Consider the following 23,496-nt stretch of genomic DNA (forward strand, 5'->3'; position numbering starts at 1 on the left):
GTATAAAAAATATTTGATTCATCAAAAAACAAACAAAAATATGATGGGATAAAATTCAAATAAACTGCAAGATTTTCACAATTTTATAACTTTAAAATATTTTAATAATATCTATAGTAGTAGCAAGATCACAAAGCAAAGTAATAGCAGTAACTGATGGCTTGAAATCTTTTACACTAAATCAGCTCTGCACATTTATGTTAAAAGTCCTGATCGGTGTTGGTGAAATTTTTATTTGCTTTTGTTTGTTTGTGCTTTTATATTTTGTTTTACAATTCTTTTTAATTGAAAGTACGGTTACAAAACTTTCTTAGCTGTAATTAATTCCACCACCTTGTTCAATTTTCATTAAAATTTAACATCATCGATATTACGTATATGCAGGTTATCATATGAAATTTCATGAATGTATGTTAGACACATTATGGTAGATAAATGCCAACACCCAAACAAATACACACCTACAGAATTTTACCCTTTTTTTTAACTCAAAACAATCAGAAATTAAAGAAGTTAGATCCCCAAAATTTTGACTAATTGCAATACTAATGCTTATTATATTTTGTTAGGTCTCTAAAACATAAAGCCCAATAAAGAATTTTCATATCATTTTATGATTAACTAAAAATGAAACAGATACATTTTACAATAAAATGTTAATTGGAATATCTCTTTTATATATATATATATATATATATATATATGTCATGAAAATGATATGAAAATAAGTTGTCATCCAAATTATCTTTGAACCAGATATAATAATGTTATATATATAATAATGTTATTTTTAAACAAATAACATTAATTTAGTTGACAAACAGATCTGGTTCAAAGATAATTTGGATGACAACTTATTTTCATATCATTTTCATGACATATATATATATATGTATGATTGAATGTATGCATGTATGCATGTATGCATGTGTGCGTGCGCGCGCGCGCGCGCGCGCGCGCGTGTGTGTGTGTGTGTGTGTGTGTGTGTGTGTGTGTGTGTGAGTGAGTGAGTGATGAAATCTTATTTACGTGGTTTTAAAAAAAAATTACCACTAATAATTTTAATTGAAATCATAGTGCAACAATGACAGCAGCACTTTTGCTGAAAACATTTGTGTTGTCAAAAGGATTTAAATAAAATTCTTAAAAAATACATAAAGCCATTAAAAATGTATTACCTAAAGGCTCATCCAGATGTAATGGTCTTCTCAGATTTATATTATCAGGAACCGCCTTACTGCTTAATTCATCCAATGACTAAAAAATAATAAACCACAAATCAATATATTCTATTTCATAGTGCAATTTATTCATAAAGTTTAAATTACAAACTAAATTAATTCAGACTGATATAGACTCAATATCTGTCATAAAAATTTAGTACACACAAAGGAAATAGAAAATAATTTTGGATATGAACATCAAAAAAAAATTGAAAAGAAACTTCAGTTAGGAATTTACAGAAAACCACCAGGAGAATGCAACAACATGATCAAGAAAACATCATTAGCAAAGTAATGAACACCATTATATTAGTATGCTATTGAAAAGTAGTACATACAATAAAAGCCCTAACATAAATAAAAAGATAAAAGAAATGACCAAATATGTGATTTTAAGTTAATTTAATTCATCTTTTTGCAAGGATGAATTTGGATAAAATGTTTATCAGTTAATGAAACAGTCGTATTTTAGCCATATATTACTATACAGACAAAATAGACAGACATTAAGAATATGACTTTAATACTGAGAAACTCTATTTGCAGTCATTACCTAATAATTTTTGTTAATCTTTTTTTTTTTTTAATATTTTGCCGTTATTTTTAATATATACGAGTATGTATACAGAGTGGTGCAAGAAATTATCTAACATTTGGTTTTGTTAAAAAATATTTATTTGAATCGCGATACAGAAAAGTAAAATACAATGTGTTTAGTATATACCTGGAGATTATGTTCTGCTTATCATATGTTCAATATGACCACCATCACATCTAGCAAATTCATCAACATGAACTCCTACATTGTTAGTAACTCGACGACAAATATCCTCAGTTATCTCATTGCACGCCTCGATGATCGGGACCCACAGTTCCATCACTGTACAAGGATGTTTAGGAAAATTTTTTTCCTTCTTTAATCCCCAAAGAAAATAATCACACGGATTCAAATCAGGACTGTTCGGGGGCAGTTCTATTCGCACACAAAACGATTATGAAATCGGTTTGAAATGACATTTGCGTTAAAAGTTTCATGCAAAAAGTCTAAACCAACATTAGCTGTGAGTGGTCTGGCTCCATCCTGCATGAATAGAGTTGCTGTACGTCCTGATTTTTTGAGACTGTCACTTGTTTTATCCTCAACGTCCTGGTGTCCCGAGAAGGATTTTCAGGATATTAAATTATCCCGGTTTGGTAAATAATGTAAACATTATTTTTCGGAAGACAAATTTCACTCTAATTTAGGGAAATTTTATGCGTTGAGGGTTGACAACTTCTGACCTGCGCGCCTGCCTGCAGACAGCAGATGTCAAACCAAAACAAAAGCCAAATCAAGGTTAGTCACTTCACTGCTCACAGACAGTCTGTGTCATTACTGTTATTTTGGAGTTTAGGCTATTTCATTGTGCACATATTTAAGTTGCTGCATGTTAGTGTAGCGTTTGCATGTACAATGCCAAAATGAAAATGTCATTTCAGAGAACAATATTCTAAGGTGAACTTTTATTAAAAAGGAGAAGAATGAAGAAGAAGCATATTGTTCTTTCTGCAACAAGTTCATCTCAGTAAGTCACGGCATTAGAGCTGATCTGTTAAACCATTTAAAAACAAACATAAAAATAGCATGTATGGTGTGAATTCTTCTAAGATGATTGGCAAATTTTTTTGTGAAAAAGGATTCGAAAGAAGAAATAATCATAGCTACTGCTGATCTTACAGCAGGTACCATGTTGTAAAATAGCATCGCTCTTTTCAATCAGTTGATTATTCAAATAAGTTAAATCCGAATATTTATCCCGACTCTAAGGTTGCAGTAAAACAATAAACAGCACGCACTAAAGCTACTCATTTATCAGTTACATGCTTTCTTCACATTCAGTTAGTACTTGGGTTTCAGAATTAGAAGAAATTCCATATTATGAAGTTTCAACTGATGCTAGTGACCATAAAGCAGAAAAATATTTCCTGTTGTTGTTCAATATTTTAAAGAAGATGATTATATTACCAGTAAAATAATAAAGGTTTCATCACTGAAAGATAACAGTTCAGATACCATAACCATCTACTGCTTAACAAGCAAGCCTAGCTGAAGTAAACCTCCCTTTAGATAAATATTCGTCATTTTGTGGTGATAACACAAAGGCTAATTTTGGAGGTGCGAACCACAAAGGTGTAAACAACATTTTCCACAAACTGCAAGGTAATTTGCGGAAAGACATAGAGGGGATTGGGTGCCCTGCACACACATTGCACAATACAGTTTCTTATGCAGCTGATGTCCTTGCAATGGATTTTGACACAGTAGCTGTCAAACTGTTCAACTACTTCTCTACACAAGCAGAACTGAAGTTTCTGTGAGTTTGTTGATATAACTTACAAACAGTTGCTTTACCACTCAAGAACAAGATGGGTATCTCTTACGCCTGCAGTTGAATGAATTTTAAGTTTACAGGAAGCTTTGAAGGTGTAGTTCCTCAATCAGGAAAAATCCCCTAAAATACGCATGGACTTTTTCTCAACCACACTAAGTGAGGCTTATATGTGATTTCTCTACAAGCAGCTGTCTTTATTTCATAAAAAAAAAATAAAAACAATTGAATCTTCAAATATTCAATTATTGAGGTTAAATCAATTCTCGACAAAACTTTGAAGGCTCTTAAAGAACAAAAAGAATCTCTCTTTATTGCGTTTAAAATTAAGCAAATAATTGTTAAAGAGAAAGAAAGTGATAAGATGTTTAATGGGGAATGTAAGGAATTTTTCCAGACAGCTTATGGTTAATTGGATAAGTGGAGTGAGTCCCTTCAGCACTTATCCACCTTTAACTGGATAATGCTAAAGCCAATCCCTAATTGGGATCAAATAGAAAAAAATCAGACATATTTTACCTCAAAAACATTTCTTTCCCAAAAAGTGAGGTTTATGATCAGTTTCTTTGCCTAAAGAGCACGGTTACAGTTTTAATGGACAAACAGCACGACGAAGGAGAGCCTAAATGGGAGAATTTAAACTCAAGTGAAAAGTAGATTAGGTGCTTTGAGAGTATGGATAAGCATCAGTATTCTCACTTGTTGAAAATGTTCCAATACTTATTTTTAATACCAGCTCACATGCAAACGTGGAGAGAATTTTTTCAGTGATGTCATCTCAGTGGACTAATGAGCCAACGGCCTTTCAGTGAAACAGTTTAAAACTTACTAATTTGTCTGTATTACTTCAACAAAACCTGTGTTGAATGTTATAATTATGGGAAAAATCAACCAGATCTTATAAAAGCTGCGAAGTCATCTGATAAATATGAATGTGCACTGGTACTCATACTTCTTTAGACTTAACTATGAACTTAAGAAGTATCCTGAGTTTTTAAATGAGCAACATTATAAACATCAGCAGTATCTCCAGTGAAGATGACTAACTCCAGTGAAGACTATTTTGCTCTGAAAGGACCTTTGGAAGAAATATTTTCAGTATTTTAAAAATAACTTTTATTAATTTCTAACAAAATATTAATCTTTCCAACAAACCAAACAAATTGTTTTTATACGTAATAAGTGTGTAAGCAAAAAGTATAAAAAGTGCAATTTATTAGATTTGAAAAGTTCTCTCAGATTTTAACAAATGATCTATTTTTTAAGATACCAAAGTAAGCAGAAACAGGTAAACAATCTGAATGTAAGTTTAATATCTCTGCAGTAAACTTTTTAATTTATAGAAGATTAGAACAAAATAAAGATGAACCCGAATTGGTTTCTGAAAAGCACGGGAACAAAATGCAAATTTAGTCTACCGATTAATTTTAGAAGGTTAGCTTGTATAAATCTGAATGTGACATTTATAATCTTAAAAAAAGTTATTTAAAATTAAATAAAATGTTCAAGAATGATGGGATTAAAATATGAAATATAAACAGTTATATAAGTTGTATAAGAATCCAATAATTATAATAAAAGTAGAAAAGGTAAAGTAAGGAATGAGTCATAAATGAACCCGATTTTATTTACTTTTTAATTTTTATATGGAAGAACCATTAAAAGAATTTTTCTTGGAGACAGACCCTTAAATCTTATCAATAGACAGAGACTAAAAATTCACTGTACTAAGTCACTTTATCTGAAGTTTAGAATGAGTTAAAAGAAATGAATGATTCGAAATCATTAGAGAAAGTCAAATGAAAAATAAGTTTTATTAAATTATCATTAAAAGTAACTAAAACAATGAGAAATCAAATATTAAGATAGGGGAACACAATCTTTTTTTCAGATGTAAGGTTGGATAACAAATAAAATATCAAAAGCAGCCTGGAATATATTAGGAGAGCTTAAACACAAAAGAAGAAATTTTCCGGCATCAAAATACAAATACTGTTATTAGAAAGAAATTCTTAAATATATTTATTGTATACTATATTATGACAATTAATACTAACAATAGAGAAATTATAAAAAGAAAAATTAGAAACTACAGTGAATGTTACGTATGAGGAGAAATTTGAAAACTGTTTTCTTCTGTTAGATAAAATAAGATTTAAATTATGAGTTGTATATAAGAAAATTTAAATTATGAGTTACATATAAGAAGATTAAATTTTTATGTAATATACAATATAACAATATATACAATATATACAATACAATATATATATACAATACAATATCTACAATATAACAATACAAGAAAATAATCAACTTACTCTAAAACCTAATGAATCAAGCATAGAAGTCTGATCTTGTTCTCTTGGTCCAATATGTCTAGATGGAAATCCTTCAGATTTTGGTATCAATTCATCAAGTTTCGATCTACTATAAAATTTCATACAATTAGAAAATGTTCTATTAATGCCAAGACTTTTAAATAATACACTCCTATTAATTACATTTTTATTATATAAAACAGAATGTAATCGTAATTGTTTAAAATTTATTTTGTTTGTCATATTGTTTAGCATTTTTTTAAATAAAAATCACCCACTTTATTAAATTAGATAATATTTAATTCAGAAAATTAAAACGAATATTAAGTAAAATATAATCAAATAATAACTAGTAATAAAGCAAACCTGAATTACAATAATTAAATTAGAACTAGTACTCAAATATTTGTAACATAACTACTGTTATTTTATACATTTATAATTATATATTATTATCATACTGATAGTTCAAAAGGTTAATATTAAAAAAAAAACTACTGATATTAGTCAATTTAAAATACTATAACTGCTGTTTAATCTTTTTTTCATCTAATTTACGTGGTTAAAAATATTGTAAAAAAAAATAATTCACCACTAACCCTCAAACTTTGTACGTGAGAGTATGGAATAGACATTTTTTAGTGTATGAAAAATACCACGCCTGACCAGGGGATTCAAACCTAGGACCTTCTGAATGAAAGACTGAGATGCTACAACTTCTCCATGGAGATCAGTGAACCAATATTTTAATTCACATATATGTAAATAATGCATCATTTTATACAAAAAGAAAAAATATATATATATTTTTTTTGTACTGGATTTTTAGCAGTTTACAACCATTATATGTTTATGTTCAAAAGTATAATAATATATTACATATTCAAAAAGGAAAGCTTTAAAAAAACTGGCTCAGTTGTGGTGAGATTACTAAAAGGTAAAATAGCAATAAAAAATAAGGGCTATAATTCGAAATAAATGATAAAATAAAACTTTTATGCAGAAGTTGTACTGTGCACAAAAACAATAAAACTATTCCTATTTCAATTTTTTTTTTATTTCTTCTTTTGATAAGCTCACACTAAATTAAAAATAAATAATCATAAAAACTTACTACTAACTCCTTGTTTAAAGCTGAATTGCAAAATTTTAAATTTAATGAAAAATTTAACAGATATATATATATTTAGTGCATTTTTTATGATTATGTTTTTTTATGTTTATCAGATTTGAAATTTTTAGTTATTTTATTTTAATTAAATAAGCCTATAAATGTTCCCCGTGTGAAAACAACACTTCTAAAAGAAAGTAATCTGGATCTTTGATAAAAAGAAATGTGAATAAATGTAGAAAAACAATTTAGAGTGAGCTAAAGACACCTTGGAATAAGCAGGTATGCATTATTTTTATACTGAAATTTACTAATTAGTTTTCCTAAATTTCTGTTTGAAAATATTTGATATCTGAATGCTCCTCATTAATCTCTAATAATCTAATTTTAAGCAATGAAGATGATGAAAAAATGGAAAATATCTTCAAATAATCTATGTAGACAATGTAATTTTTCATTTAAAAATCCTACACTTAATCTGGAAAAAATTACAAAGGACACAGAGTTCCTCTCATACATTGTAGAGGTAGTTGCCTCTACTCATAAAAAATAATTATCAAAACCAGTCCATTTAAAAGAGATTAAGTTTACATCAGCACCACAATGTTGTAATATCACATTCTTAAGCAAAACTCATACAATTCAACTAATGAATTCCCCAAGTTCATAGTAATCTCCGAAGTTCAAATATATCCAAAGTAATATAGATCTTAATATATCCAAAGTAATCCATAAATACACTTTAAAATCAGAAAATCCACTGTTATTGATACACTTACAGCATATCAAACTAACACATATTAGAAAGAATAAGACCACAGTCTTTGTCAAATGCAGTTAATATAGAAACCCGTATCAGTTAACAGCTACAAATGTAAATTAGGTAAAATAGCTCAACAGAATTAAATAAATATTCAGTATACACTAATTGCAACATAAGTCAAGAAACAAAAAAAGTAGGGGAAACAAAAAAAGTACGCAAAACGTATTTAATTCGCGCGGGTGTGGCGGTACTAGCGGCGACGGTCGGCACTAACTAAACTAATGTTAGAACAAATTTCGCTTTAGGGTAGATAGACCGGAGTAGCTAAACCCACCAGGTTGATCTAGTGGTGAACGCGTCTTCGCAAAATCAGCTGATTTGGAAGTCGAGAGTTCCAGCGTTCAAGTCCTAGTAAAGTCAGTTATTTTTACACGGATTTCAATACTAGATCGTGGATACCGGTGTTCTTTGGTGGTTGGGTTTTAATTAACCACACATCTCAGGAATGGTAGAACTGAGACCGTATAAGACTGCACTTCATTTACTCATACATATCATCCTCTGATATTATCTGAACGATAATTTCCGGAGGCTAAACAGGAAAAAGAAAGACCGGTATAGCCGCGAGGCTTAACGCACCAGGTACCGAGTCGACCGGGCGATCGAGTTCAAGACCAGGCCGGACCGAGTTACATTTTTACAATTTAAATATTATTCATTTATTTAATTCTATCGCTTACCTGTGACGTCACAACATAACATACAAGCATAACAATAGCATTTTTTGGGGTGGGGTGCAATTTTGCAAAACTCTTTTTGCAAATATTATTATTTTGTAACTGTTAACAAATGTGCCTTAAAATATGACCTTAATTAGGTGAAATCTGGAGATACTGAGGGTGACCTTGCTCTACAGCCTCACCCCCTTGACCTTTTAAGTTGAAAATGTAATGGTAATAATGCTCCATATATAGAAGTAATCTGATCAAATATAAAAGCAAATCTGGTCCAGCGGTTCTGGAGATAGGTAATTTAGAGGCCAATATCGAAAACTCAGACGTACATACGAACATGAAGATTCGGAAAATTTCCATCCGGGTTTTTGGGTTTCTCAGGCGTCGAAACGGTAAAGATCCTATGAAAATCGCATATACCCGAATTGTACCGATTGCAATACCTTCCTATGTAGAGCTATAGCGCTATCTAGACGGGAAAGTAAAAATAAGAATTCAAATTGAATTGAGAATTCTTATTCTTTTTAGTAGACTGTTAAAAGTAGTAAATATTATTTAAGAACCTGAATTAAAAACAATGAGAAATCTCCTACTAATGGATACTTAATGTGCAACACAATACGTAACTTCCTGGTGTGACTCAATTTACAGATATTTAACTTGTAATTCCCCTAAGTAATATTATTGTATGTAACCTTGATAAATTCATTTGTTACTTTGAAGTCATCGACTTTGACCGGTACCCCACGTGCTTTACATGTCACAACCGTAAGAAAGATCGTCTCAAGTAATTTAAAATAAAAGATTAATATTATTGAAACAATGCGTTATCTGCAATTCCGCAAGAGAAATTTACCTATTTTATGATGTCACTTTTTACTAGGTATACTTTCTATAAATAAGCAGAGTTAATTCTAGATTATACAGGTATAGATTAAACTGGTTTATAGCTAATCTGAGAACAGTGAAAAAAAATATATATATATATGAATATTAACTTAAATGTAATTTATTTAAGTTATTTTCCTCTTGATTGGATTGAATTAAATACAATAAAAAAACATATTTTACTTTAAAATATTACCTTTATTAATTTCCTGGTTAACCAATTATTTAATTTCTTAGGTTATATAAAGAGATAATTATCTAAGATAAGAAAAGTCTGGTATGAGTAGGGAATCTATTACATCAGGGATGGGGAAAAAAATATTGTTTTCTAGGATGGGTAGACCGGTTAATTTCTTAGTATGTAAGAGAATTTTGTATGAATATGTATTGTCACCTGAGGAAACTTAGAGAATTCTAAGTGAATCGTTGTGTATTTTATAGGTTTGTATAATTGATTGGTTAACCCAATAAATAAATTTATTAATTAATTTCTTACCCAAGATAATTAAGAGTTTAATCGTACAAACACGGTTAGGAGTTTTTAACAGCATGGTGTGTTTGCGTGATTATTTCAGTTAGACATAAAAAACTATTTAGTGTAAAAAAATTTATTTACTCTCATTTCGTGTATTATTTATTTTTTTTTATTTAGACAGAAATTTTTATAATCGATACCTGAATAAACAAATATATAAAATTCTAATGTCAACATTCCATCGATTTTATTATAAACTTTTTTTAATGAAAAATAAGGAAAAGTAATCTTGCCTAAGAATTATTGGAATTAGTTTTATTTTTAATATTTTTACATAGAACTAATCATTCAGATTACTGAAGAAATTAAATTTAATAAAGAAACATATACAAAAACAAACAAAAAATTTTAAGTATTACATTTAAAGAATATACAAATGTTAACCATAAAATCAGTAAATACACCTTTAATTATTGGCAATAAGAAGCATTAACCGTTTTAGTAAAACAATGAAGTTATAAGTTGAGTTTTCAGATAACTTTAATAAAAAAAAATGTCCGTTTTAATACAATAGTGTAAGAAGACCGGTATAACGGATCTGAGTAACGGAATCCTGCCAATTAAGAAAAAATAGTAGAAAATATAATAATAGGAGGAATCCAGAAAGGGAACTGAAAGAAATCCTTTTAGTAAATGTAGCAGATCCGTTTAACAATCGTCCTTTGTAATACTGTTCGCTGGTACACCTAAACAGATGTTCCGTGAGAAGAGTTACCGGACCAGGGAAGGAATTTCATGACAATATCTGAGGGCGGACGATCGTTCCCACGCTCAACTGGGGTCTGGTCCTGCAGGTAAACAGAGAGGTGAATACTTGGGGGAAGATCAGTTGACGGTCACATCTCTTGTGAAGTTAATATTTGAACTTATTACACATGTTCCATACTCACCAGATTTGATGCCCTAGGATTTTCACTTCTTTCTGCAATTAAAGAGCGATATTAAGGGTACTAATTCACCCCATATGATGATCTTAAGGATACAATGAGTCGTGGATCAAGGAAAGACCCCCAGCATTTCTCAGTAACAAAATGAGAAAACTTGTTCACCATCAACATAAAAGTGTAGTAATAAATAAAATGTAATTTTTTGCCATATTTGTTTTATTTGACTATTATTTCATTTGTGAGTTATGAGCAACTGTAATTATATTTCACACCCGTCGTACATAATTTAAAGTTAGGTCGGTAAAGTGTTAAAAATATCAAAAACTGAGGTAACAATAAAATTCTAAAACAATCCAATCAAATAATTTAATAAATCTTGAACTTCAGCAGGATTCCCATTGAATTTAAAGATTCATTTATACTGATTTTTCCTGACTAATTTAAAAAAAATTTCCTGACTCTCATAATGGTATGTATTGCCATTTATTCCGCAAAATATAGATTTCTATTTTTTTGCAACCTCCACCATCATCCCCATAACTGTCCAACTCACGCCTTTTTTATTAATTTATTATTACACTCATCTTTTAATGATTTTTTACAATAGACATTTAAAAACAATGGGCTTGGATCTAAGACTGCTAAAAACTTTTCACAAAAAAAAGCTCACATTATTTTGTAAAATAAACAAAAAACAATATTAAATAACTTGATTTACATAAAATTTTTAACAAAACAGAGATTTTCATTTAACAAAAATTGAATATTATGTATGATCACAACTCGAAGAAAAACTAAAATTACTGAGACTGAAAGTAATACAGATAAAAAAACTAGAACAGAACACCTTATTTTATTCAGAAAACAAACATTATTAACATTTACTTGAAAATTATTTTGTCATATTATTCTAGCATATTTCCAGAATGCCTTCAAAATATGGTACAAGGCGATAAGAGCATTTAGTAGCTCTAAGCTGGAATTTTGATTCTATACAATTATCAGGAAACACAATTTAAAAATTGAACCAACATCTTCACATGAACTTAAGGATAACTTATTTTGTACAAAATTGAGAACCCACATAATCTCTGCCTTAGAAACATTGTCTTTAAAATAAAAATAAATAATTGTGTTGCCATTTTGTATATATGAAATTGAGGATTCAAATATATCATTTGCTGCTGAAATGCTGTTATTCTGATCAGAAGATCCGCAAAGAACATACAGATGCATCACAACCACTATTCTCATAACTGTTGATCAAAGTTTTAGTCTGCCAAGTTGAACCGCCACTGGTAAATGAAAAAAAATTTCAGTGAAGGCTGAGAATTCCGTATCTTGTTTCATTAGAAACTTTAAATTTTTCAACGATAACCTTTTTGTTAAAATTTCACCAGTGAAAAAATGAACTACAATTTGAAATATTCCTCCTTTAATACAAAAGAATAATTACGGAATGTACATAAGAAAAGGACATGTTAATGGCCGCTTGATGGATGTAGTTGCAATATGCTGGACAGGGTTGTCACTTCCTGATGCCAAGAAAGTATATACATTTTGCCATTACTTAAAAAACATTTTATTAATAACATTAATTTTAATTCTGTAACAAAAATGCAATTCTCAAAAATTTTTTGCAATTTCTCCTCACTTTCCTAAGTTTATATTTCCTGACTTTTCCTGCTTGTGGGATTCATGTCTAGTAATCCTTCCAAATATATATTCATTCCCGCATAATGATTATAACTGCCAAACTAGTATTTCTCAATAAAGAAATGTTCATTTCAAACGATTAAAAAACTAACAGAACAGATGAGAAGTAATGAAATTTGATAAATGGCACACAATATAATACACAAACAAGCTGAATTTGCAGAAGCAAAGTACCTACTGAATGAACAGATATTTTACTAGCAGGATCCACACCGGTAATCCTTTTAATTGTTAACATAGCTAAGTCAAATGGTTCCTTAGGAACTTCTTGTGGTAAAGGCCACGGTAAAATATTTTTAAATTTTGGCATCCAGTATAACATTCCCATAAATTTTCTAACAGGATAGCCTCTTTCACCAAATATATTTATCAATATTTCTCCAGTTTCCGGATCGGGTATAACACCTGAAATCAGAAAAGTACAGTAAAAAAGAATGATTAAAGACTGTTCATTATAATGCAACATGAAAAACAAAAATAGTGGACTACTAAGATAAAGATATGCACACTTTGAATATAAAAAAACGTAAACACAAGATTTAAAGTAACTAAGCAGAATGATTACTATTCAACTAACCTCTATGGCTAAGTAGAACAATCTCATGCTTTTATTTGAAAGGTCCAGAGCATCTATACTCTAATTTAAATAAACTGCTTATATATAGTGTTACTTGAAAACAAATAAAAAACTGTTTTGTTATAATAAATAAGTTTTATGACACTGTTATATGGATCAAAAAGGACTGGACAAATAAAAGTCGATGATTCAGAAATACCATACAACCTCTTGGGATCAAACTTTTTTGTTATAATAATTTGTATAAGACTGTTATAAGGATCAGAAAGGACTAGACAAATAAAAGTCCAGATGATTTAGAAGTATCATACAGCATATTGGGATCGGTCTTTTTTATGTAGGTATTAATAGTAAATGCAAACTTTACTTAAAATAAGTTCAATTTTGAAAAATATACCTACAAAATAGAGAACAGGCTTATAACAGTCACTACATCGTTTATACTTTTTTCAAACAAGAGATGAATGAGATCAATAAGCTGCAGCCAATTACAATAGTTTGCATTACACATAAACAAATACATTTAACTAATGGCCATCACATATAGGCTTTATTAATTTACTAGTAAGTAAATATAAATAATCTAAATATTTCCCATTTAAAAAAAAAATGGTAAATTAAGTTTTTCTACCGAAGTGTATTGCATAATACTAAAATAATTTTTTTTTAAATCAGACCTAAATTACAAAAGAAGTCTAAGTGTTCTGAAGTTATTTATAAATATATAAATGTACATATTTCAAATATCTCATCACTGAATCGATCCAGGAAATTCAAATGTATGGATTAACAGGATTTGGATAAACAAGGATACACCATAAATCAAAACATTATATGCATCAATGTACTGTACTAGTCTACATCAATAGTACTGATGTACTATTCTGATTGTGACTGTTGCAGAGTGCTTTAAATAAATAAAATACACACACCGACAACCAGCAGTAATTATAAAAGTAATTATAATACATAATAAAGACCAAAACATAGCAAATTTTAAGAATGTCAATAAAAAATAAAAATAAACATAGTTCTTACTTTCCATTTAACATTAGTTTTCTTAACCTTACAAATGACTCTTTACCAAGAGCCTTGGTGAGTGCATCAGCCACTTCATGGTAACTTCAGCAATATCCAATTGTAAATAACATACTTTTATTATACATTGTTTCATTTTCTCTTAAATAAAATGATTCTTAATGTCAATGTGCTTTAATCGTTCACGATATTTACTAATTTATAAAGCTGACAAACTGTTATCAAATAAAAGTACATCTACATCTAATTCTATTAAAATATTTTGAAACCAACAAGCACATTGAAACTCGCTGACACATTGATTGAGGGCTAGATACTCTGCCTCAGTGGAAGACAGAATAACATAAAACATACTGGTTTTTTGAACACTAAGACAGTTTAAAACAATGTCCACTGGTGGATTTTCTGTCAATGGTGTAACCACCCCGGTCAGCATCTACAGAACCTTTGATAATATCAGTAGTAGAACATTTACTATATACTAATTTCAAATGAAGAGTTTCTTTCATGCAACATCATAACAGATATTAATTAATTATTACTAGCACAACATTGGTATCCGCTTCGAATACTAATACTTGCACACAGATATGGTCTGCTACCTAACATAGCATTCATAATACAACCTATTAATTTTTGACACTTATTTTTTATTTCTGTATTTTCCAGTTTTTCTCTCATCAAATAATTATAATCAAAATTATAATCCGATGCAGTAGAAACAGTTTTACAGTCAAACATACTGAAACGTTTTAGTACACTTCCTAGATAATTATTTTGATTCAAAGTTATCACACCTCATCTTTTAAATTTTGTTCTATAGCAATACATAAATAATAAGAAATTTGAACCATATCTTTCATTTTAAACTTACTCTAGTTAACTTACTCATCAGTTAATTTTAAAAAAAAAATTAATTTCTTGCTTATTTCAGCCCATGATAGTTAATTCATAAATTAGTACATTAATTTCTCAAATATTAACCTGAAATACAAACAATAATCAATATTTAACTTACAAAATTTTGAGATCGTGAAATCTATCATACCAGCATTTGGAAGAAGTTTTTAAACATAAATTGCTTTCTTAAGTTTGCACACTTTTTCATTTGTTAAACTGCAAATCTCAAGTAAACACATAAATACATTTTCTTTCAGTTCGCCATGTAAAAAAGCACTACAGACATTCAGTTCCGTAACAGGCCATTCAAAATTTACACTAACAGGTAACATTAATCTAACTGTATTTCTGGTTTATCAATAACATCCCATAAATCATTTTCAGCTAATGATTTCAACTAAACTTCCATAGCGTCCTGCCACTGCTTAGCAAAAACCACTGATTTTTTAGCTTCTTCATATGATGTTGGTTCTTCAATATTCAACACACTAACAAAGACAGTCTCATAATCATTATATTTAACTGGAAGCTGCAGCTGATCCCTAGGATGAAGCTGTTTCTATCAGTAGGGTTATGTATGTTCATGTTCAGGGAACTTCTTTTTAAACTTTCATCTGCAGTCACATCCTTAATAATGTTTACAATGTATTCAACTTCAGATGTAGGTTCTTCTTTCTTCATGTTGACATTACAATCAAAAAACATAAAAGAACTTATTCGGTTTACAGAGAACAAAAACAACACTACTTTTTAACATTACTGCTTTCATAACTGGAAAATTAACTCTCAGTCCTTTGTTCTTTCACCCTAACCTACAAGCATTTCCTTTTTATTTTCAAGATCAAGCTTCTTTTTCTTCTCTTTGGTATACGCACCCACACTTCTGTATCAAACAGCGGTTTATTATTTTAAAATCAAAACTTTGCTTATTATTTCATAATTCATAAGGTGTTTTACTGTTAACTGTAGCTGCCTCAATGATTGTATGCATTTCTTGTTCAGCACAACCATTCTGCTTGGGATTATCAGAAAGAGTAATTTGATGTTCTCTTCCTTGTCAATTCAGAGGTTTTTTCACATAGTGATTAACAAACGCTTTTCCATTATCTGTTCTTAAGACTTTAATTTTTTGAACCGTTTGTTTTTCACATAGTTTCACAAAAAGTTCAAGCTTACCACAAACTTCATGCTTGTGTTTTAAAAAATACACCTGTCTATAATGCAAATAGTCATTTTTCAATAAAAATATATAACAAGAACCACCTTGAGTCAACTTCCACAGGACCACAGACATCAGCATGGATTATGTTTCCAACTTCAGTTGATTGTGAATTACTTCCTTTTAATGACTTATGATGTTGTTTTCCCTGCACACAGGCTTCACAGAAGAAGGTTTCATTTTTATCTTCACACGTAATAGCACTCTGATTTAAAAAGACTTTTCACATGATTAAAATTTTGATGTACCAAACTTTCATGCCACCAGATTAATTAAAGATTTTTTATTTGAGTTCACTATGCCACCATTAACCATACAACACGTTACTCTACAAAATTCTGGTTGTCCTGCAAAAAGGTTTATTTGAGCGTCTAGCCAACGCACAAACTTAATTTGTTTTCTTGTAAATTAAGTGTGCTTCACAGGCGTATGACTTCAAATAAAAACCATTATCCAGAGCCTTGCCCTAAGAGAAAAGTTTCATCCTTAAATCAGGCACAATTTTCATATTCATTATCACTTGTCTATTGACCATTTAATAAAAACAGAACCACAACCAACTGCATTGATTACTGAACCATCACCTATTCTTACTTGTTTCAGTTCATTAATTAAGCTTTACATACTTGTACTTTCTAAACATCTTTAGATCATGCACTACTATCAAGATACTATTCTGTATCCAAATTCACCTAAGAAACTTCAATTAAGGCCAATCTTTCATTTGAATCATTTACATTTTGTTTATTTGCCTCTGACAATTTCTTTTGACGAAACTAACAATCTTTTACACAATATATTTAGTTTTCATAAAACCTGAATAATTTTTACACCGATTCTTTTTATGTCCAACCTTTCTACAAGAAAAACTTTTGAGACTAAATTTATTTACATGTTTAACAGTTAACACCACAGTATCTTCACTAGATTTCAAATGCTCTTCTTCAATCAATAATCTAGTTGTTAAATTATTTAGAGTTTGCTGATTTTCACCCACTGATTTCCAAGCAAAAAAAATGATCAAAGATAAAATTATTTTTGTAATAACGAGATTACAAAAAGATCAGATTTCAGGTATTTCTTCCTTATTGCTTAAGAGAAACAGTTAAATTTTAAATTTTTGATAGAAAGTCCATAACACCATTTTCAGACTTCAAATTAAAAAATTGTAGCTGTAATAAATGAATATTCATACTTAATTGATGCTCATATATTGTTTTCTGTTTAGTCCAAATTTCATTTGCAGTCTTGCACATTAAAATGTGCGACTAAGGCCTGGATTCCACGCACATTAATAACACTTCCTGTGCACGTACATTATAAATTTCATACTTTTTCAATTCTGCAGCTTTCAAAACATCTGGTTTCTGTATATCTCCATTGGTAATAACAAAGAGATCTTTAGCTATCAATACTACTCTCATCTGGAATTTCCAAATATTCCAGTTATTTTCATTTAACTTCATAAACTGCTGTGATTCCATATTTACCCACATGGTCACAACTAAACAAAATTTTCATGACCTCTGTACCTTTGTTCACAGTTACATATCTGGGCCCATAACCTGTTGCAGAGTGCTTTAATAAATATTAATAAATACACATATTGATGACCAGCAGTTTACTTCTAAAAGTAGTTTTAATAACTCAAACTCTAACAAAAACTCCCATATACTGCACATATTCTCTTTCAGTGTTAATACACTACTGTTAATATGGGCCTCACTCGCTATCGATTGACACAAAGCCCATATTACTGTTACAATTTGGTTGCTGAAATTCAGTTAATGAAATAACCTTAGGAATAGCCTGAGCTATTGTTATAGATTGTTACAATAGCAATAGGTTATTGTAATGTCACAGACTTGAAGAAAATAATTTTGTATAACAATATGCTAGCATCTAGTTATCTTGATAATTTAGTTAAACAATCATTTCACAAATCATATAAATTAAAGAATGGGCAAGGAATAACTTCTTTTAAGGAGACCTGCACCTTTTCTCAAGTAGTTTTTTAATAAATCAAGGAAAAGCAATTTCTTACAGCACATATTTGCGTACATCAATGCCAAAATATGTGATCTGTTACAGGCTGATCCCATTCTGAATATTCTGATTTCCTAAGGGATTATATGTGGGATGAATGTATATTACCTAAAGGAATGCATACTATGCCCAGATGATAATTAATTTAAGTGCTACTTTTTTCTTTTATTTTTGAAGCATTTCCAATCAGATTCTCAAAACCAGGAAAAGTAGAATATATAAATAAATGAATCACTAAAAAAGAAATGGAAATACAATAAGAAAACCAAGTCGACAACTACTATTATCTGAAACTTGTAACAGAATAAGTTTGGAAAGAAGACAACTGAGGGAAAGAACTGACTTCTCAGCACAATTTTTAGTAATTCATTAATACATCTATTTCTCAATACATAGAAATCTCTAAAAAAAATTCAAGTTAGTGATAACTTTTATAAAATATCATGTAAACGAATTTAAAATAATAATGAAGACAATGAACCTATTCCAGTGTTAAAAAGGAATGAACATAAAATGATTTTACAAATTGAATAACAACTCTAAAACAGTTTAAGATTTAGATCTGATATCTTTAACGTATGATAAACTAAAAATTTATTTTTACTTTATTTAAAAAGTATTTATTAAAAATTTCATGGTTATATGTGCAGTACGTTTTTAATGGCAAGCAATCAAAGTCAAGTCAAGAGACAGCCACTCAGAAAATAGAGTATTTTCATTTTCACCACATAACGTACTTTAAATAGTAAAAGTTACTATTTGACACCATTAAACAATGAACAAAATTATTTAAACAGTGATGAGACTTGTTTTGATACAAAGCTGAATAGTTCTTATTTTATTAAGATCAAACTCCAGTAAATATAATTTCTCCACCAATAGTGGTTATTATTATTGTTTGATGAAATAACACAGAAACTTAGAAGTTTTTACATGGAATATGGAAATGGAATTTTGTATCATATGAAAAATATCATGCCTGACAGGATTTGAATCCCGGATCTCAGGATGAAAAGCGAAGATCCTATCACTCCGTCATGGAGATTGGCTAATTAAGTTCTTGAGTTTATAAATTAAATATAGCATATATCTCTGAAAATAACCCTACAAATTCTTTGAAAAAATTTAATAAACAACTTACTTTCTTAATATACAGAATTATACTACTACTAGAAGGTTCTCTAAGCACCATTATGCAACTCCTTTATAAGTGCTGTTATTAAGTGGCATGTGAATAATGATGTCCATCTTGAAACAGACAACAATATTATACTTGATCTATGATGTATTAGTTCATTTAATTCATTGTTATTTTTTTCAAATTTAATATGCATTTCAGATTGTACAAGTGTGGCCATGGCTTTTATCCACTAAGAGTAAAATTTGCATGTTTTAATTAGATCTTTATATAACTATTCTGTTTCTATCAGGTTAATTTTAAAGTTTTGTTCTATTGCTCTGAACAGTGAAGGGATAACGCAACTGGGTCAATCTATTTGAAGTGACCCAAGGGTGGTTGCTTGACCAATTCAAAAAAAAATTGAAACTTACCCAATTGTTTCCTACATATCTCAGGACATTAAAACTATTTTTTAAGCAGTTTATGTGTGGCGGCCATTTTTGCTAAATGCGCACACCTATTTTTCTGATTGTAAGGGTTTATGGAAAAAATCATAACTAAAAAAACTATTGTTCCTGGAAGGATGAAACAAAAAGCAATTTATTCATATTTTCTCAACGTAAAAGATTGGTCCATCAATCTTAGATAGGTAAACTGAAGAGAGATAGAAAATTACTAATAAAGTTGAACATGAAAAACGGTGAAATTTCACTTTTGGTAATTCTTTTCAATAGACAGGGATGGCATGCACAGTTTGAAAGATTTTTTTATATGTAGGTATATGTTAGTAGTTCTAACATAAATAATTTTAATGGGATATACTTACCCCCTTTTTTTAAGAATTTTTGAGAACTAATTTTTTTTTTAAATTCAAATTTTGGCATCCAATAACTCTGATTGGGCTGGTGATAAAGATCTCAAATTTGCACAACCTACAATGTTTTTGTAGATGTTTATAGCAAGTAAAAATGTTTCTTTATATGTAGGTATATGTTAGTAGTTAGGTATATGTAGTTTCCTGCCCTAATTAAGATTCAATATTAAATTTCTTTACAGCATTAATTAAGATAATAAAAATTGAAACTGAATGTGAAATTTAGAAAAAAACTCCATATAAAAATATTATAAACATGGCAATAATATTTCAAATTTTACTTTTTATATGAATATCCGCAACTTTGTAATTTATTGGATACAGCATTAATAAAATGAGTAAATTATTAATTTAAAAATAAGAAGTACTTATTTAGCAACACTTTAAGTAGCGTTCCCAGTTTTGCAATAATGCATCATTAGCACATATAATGTTAAATGAATCACATATTGGTAAGCTGTAACAGTCATTTCAACAAGATTCAGTCATTCACACCATACTTGACAACTCAGACAATTTTGCTAAAAGAATGATTTTGCCAAGTAGATAAAAAAACTCATTGTATTTAAATAATTACTGAAAAACCTTTTTTTTGTACTTATCCATAACAAAGGAGTGTACAATTTCCCCCCTAATTGTATTGGACAATTACTTACAGTTATACTCATATTAGTTATATAATTAACAAACTTGATTTGTGATATTTAAGTATGTTATTAGTCGACTGATGACAGCCAGAGATCTCTATGAAAGCATAATCTGTGGTATATGCTGTAACAAGGGAACTCTGCTAAATGAAAATCGAAATGGTACCTAACTGTACTGCTGTGCAGTATATTATAGCACTTTAAACTACCCACAACTTTTTCCATGTTTTGTGTACGAGCATCATACTCTGGCTGAATCGACATAGTTATTTTATCTAAGTTTAATATGATTAAACCACTGGGTTGGTCTAATGTGAACTTATCATAAATCAGCTGATTTCAAAGTTGGGAGTTCTAAGTTCAAATCCTAGTAAAGGCAGTTACTTTTATATGGATTTGAATACTAAATTGTGGATACCAGTGTTCTTTGGTGGTTGGGTTTCAATTAACCACATATTTCGGGAATGGTCTACCTGAGACTGTACAAGACTACACTTTATTTACATTCATACATATCACTCTCAATCATCCATCGTCTGAAATAATACCTTATGGTGGTTTTGGAGGCTAAACAGAAACAGAAAAAGTGTAATATGATTAGAATCCAGCTTTTTCAAGTCTGCAATACACTTCCCGTGAATTGTAATAAACGACATACTTTCTTGATAATGATTTTGATGGTATACATTATTGTGCTAAGGATCAGTCATTAGTAATTTAGAAGGACTCTTTCATCAATATGCAAATTTTACCCAGTTTTTACTAAATTAAAAGAACATGTCATAATACATTGAGAGGCTGTAGACATAGAGGTTATAAGTTTTAAATCACTACATTCACAGACAGGATATAAAATTTACAACTACCTTGATAACATACATATAACTTTTTCTGTACCATCTGTCAAACTTACCTTTCATTGTATTCCTTTAACTTCAAGTGATCTCATCAAATGATATTTTTTTATTTTGTTTAATTAAATATTCCCTTATTAAAGTCAAAATAAAACTGCTGCATAACACATAAATCTATATTCTATTTTTGCAGTCTTGCTCAGAATGAACTGAATCTACTATATTTCAATTAACATTTTTTTATTAAATAAAATTCAAAATGGAAACAATCATAAAAAGTGTTATTTAAAAAAAAACGAAAAAGTGAATAATGTACACTACAACAATGACTGATAATATGTTAACAATCTATTTGAGGAATAAAACACACTTTCAAATTATTGAATTTGATGTGACAAAAGCATTGCATTTGCCATAAATTTTGCCTAAGATACCAGCATGAATCTTAGCAATGACAGATAGGCAAGGTATTAAATAGAGATCAATAAAATATTTTTCCAAAAATAAGACTGTCAGGGCAGGTTTAAACTGAAATACAGAAAACATTGCTAAACCCATTCGTAATTTAAAACTTATTAATAATTCTATTAGATTTTATTTTTGAAACATTAGGATTTGTAGAATTGTACAAATTCCACGAGAACAAATAATAAAACATTACAAAGAATATAAAACACATTATTATAATAAGCAAATACTTACTATTGTATTCCATCTGCTCTAAAATATCTACTAATATACACTGTTGCTGCTTAAGATAATGCATGAATTCAACTTGAAGAATATTTTGGGCAACAAATTTTCCTTTAGGCATAATCTTTCTCAACACCGAATTCTTTCATATATTTCATGGCAGCATATATAAATTCCACATGTCCTCTTTTATGGGTCTCCCTAACCCTGAAATGATTCAATAATTCTAAATAAGTTTCTTTTGATTTGTCTTCAGTTCTTTCAAAACGGTTAGGAGCCAATAGTTTTTCATCATCTCTCTTAGAAGAGAAATTCTTATTGAATGTATGAAAGCACGTCCTATTATTAAAAATTACTTTTCTATGTAATCCATCACAAACGTTTAAAAAACCAGTAATTTTTTTTAAACTAAGTCTAAAAATTGCTCGTGACATTATTAGTATCCGTTAAATAAGAATTACCGGTCAACATAAATTAGGATACTTGAAAAATCACATGTTATTTATAAATCATTTTATAAACTATATACATTACAAAAATGATATTTAAAGACAAAAATCATACACAACGCTGAAACAATATTATTTACAGTAATTATTTTTTTCATCTAGGGAAATGGCTCTCCCTCACATTATTTACAATACTAGAAAATTAACCTGAAAATTTCGATCATATGAATTGACGATCGACTTCTATTTAGAAATGGGAAGAATCGTGAACGAGTCGTTCCTTCGATTCGACTCTTTATACTGAACGAAAGAATCGAGAATCGGTTTGCAGGAGAAACAGATTCTTTCTACAATTCTTAACAATGAAATGGATAGGCGACGGGAAACCAAATCTTTCTCAATTACGAATCGATTCTATTCGATTCATAGCAATGAGTTATGTATTATTAATGCTATAAAAGAAATGTAGTCTCTTAATCTTTTTTGATATCAGTATCATTTTGTTAAAAACAATTTTATCTACATTACAGAA

The 23,496-nt window shown here is 29.4% G+C and overlaps 1 protein-coding gene across 2 annotated transcripts; it reads right to left on the reverse strand.

Moving 5' to 3' along the window:
* Positions 1–1,238: 1,238 nt before the first annotated feature.
* Positions 1,239–23,175, reverse strand: LOC142318816 (evolutionarily conserved signaling intermediate in Toll pathway, mitochondrial-like). Of its 2 annotated transcripts, none has more exons than XM_075355323.1 (4): positions 22,525–23,175; positions 12,726–12,952; positions 5,914–6,022; positions 1,239–1,257 (listed from the first exon to the last, which is right to left on the reverse strand). In XM_075355323.1, exons 1-3 carry the CDS (start codon positions 22,634–22,636, stop codon positions 6,020–6,022), a joined length of 342 nt encoding a protein of 113 aa, XP_075211438.1. In that variant the 5' UTR covers positions 22,637–23,175; the 3' UTR covers positions 1,239–1,257; positions 5,914–6,019. The 2 variants fall into 2 exon arrangements, with proteins under 2 accessions (XP_075211438.1, XP_075211437.1); XM_075355322.1 differs by lacking the exon at positions 1,239–1,257 and adding an exon at positions 5,430–5,540.
* Positions 23,176–23,496: the final 321 nt, after the last annotated feature.

This window comes from Lycorma delicatula, chromosome 2 (genome assembly GCF_047948215.1).
Source record: "Lycorma delicatula isolate Av1 chromosome 2, ASM4794821v1, whole genome shotgun sequence".
NCBI lineage: Eukaryota > Metazoa > Arthropoda > Insecta > Hemiptera > Fulgoridae > Lycorma > Lycorma delicatula.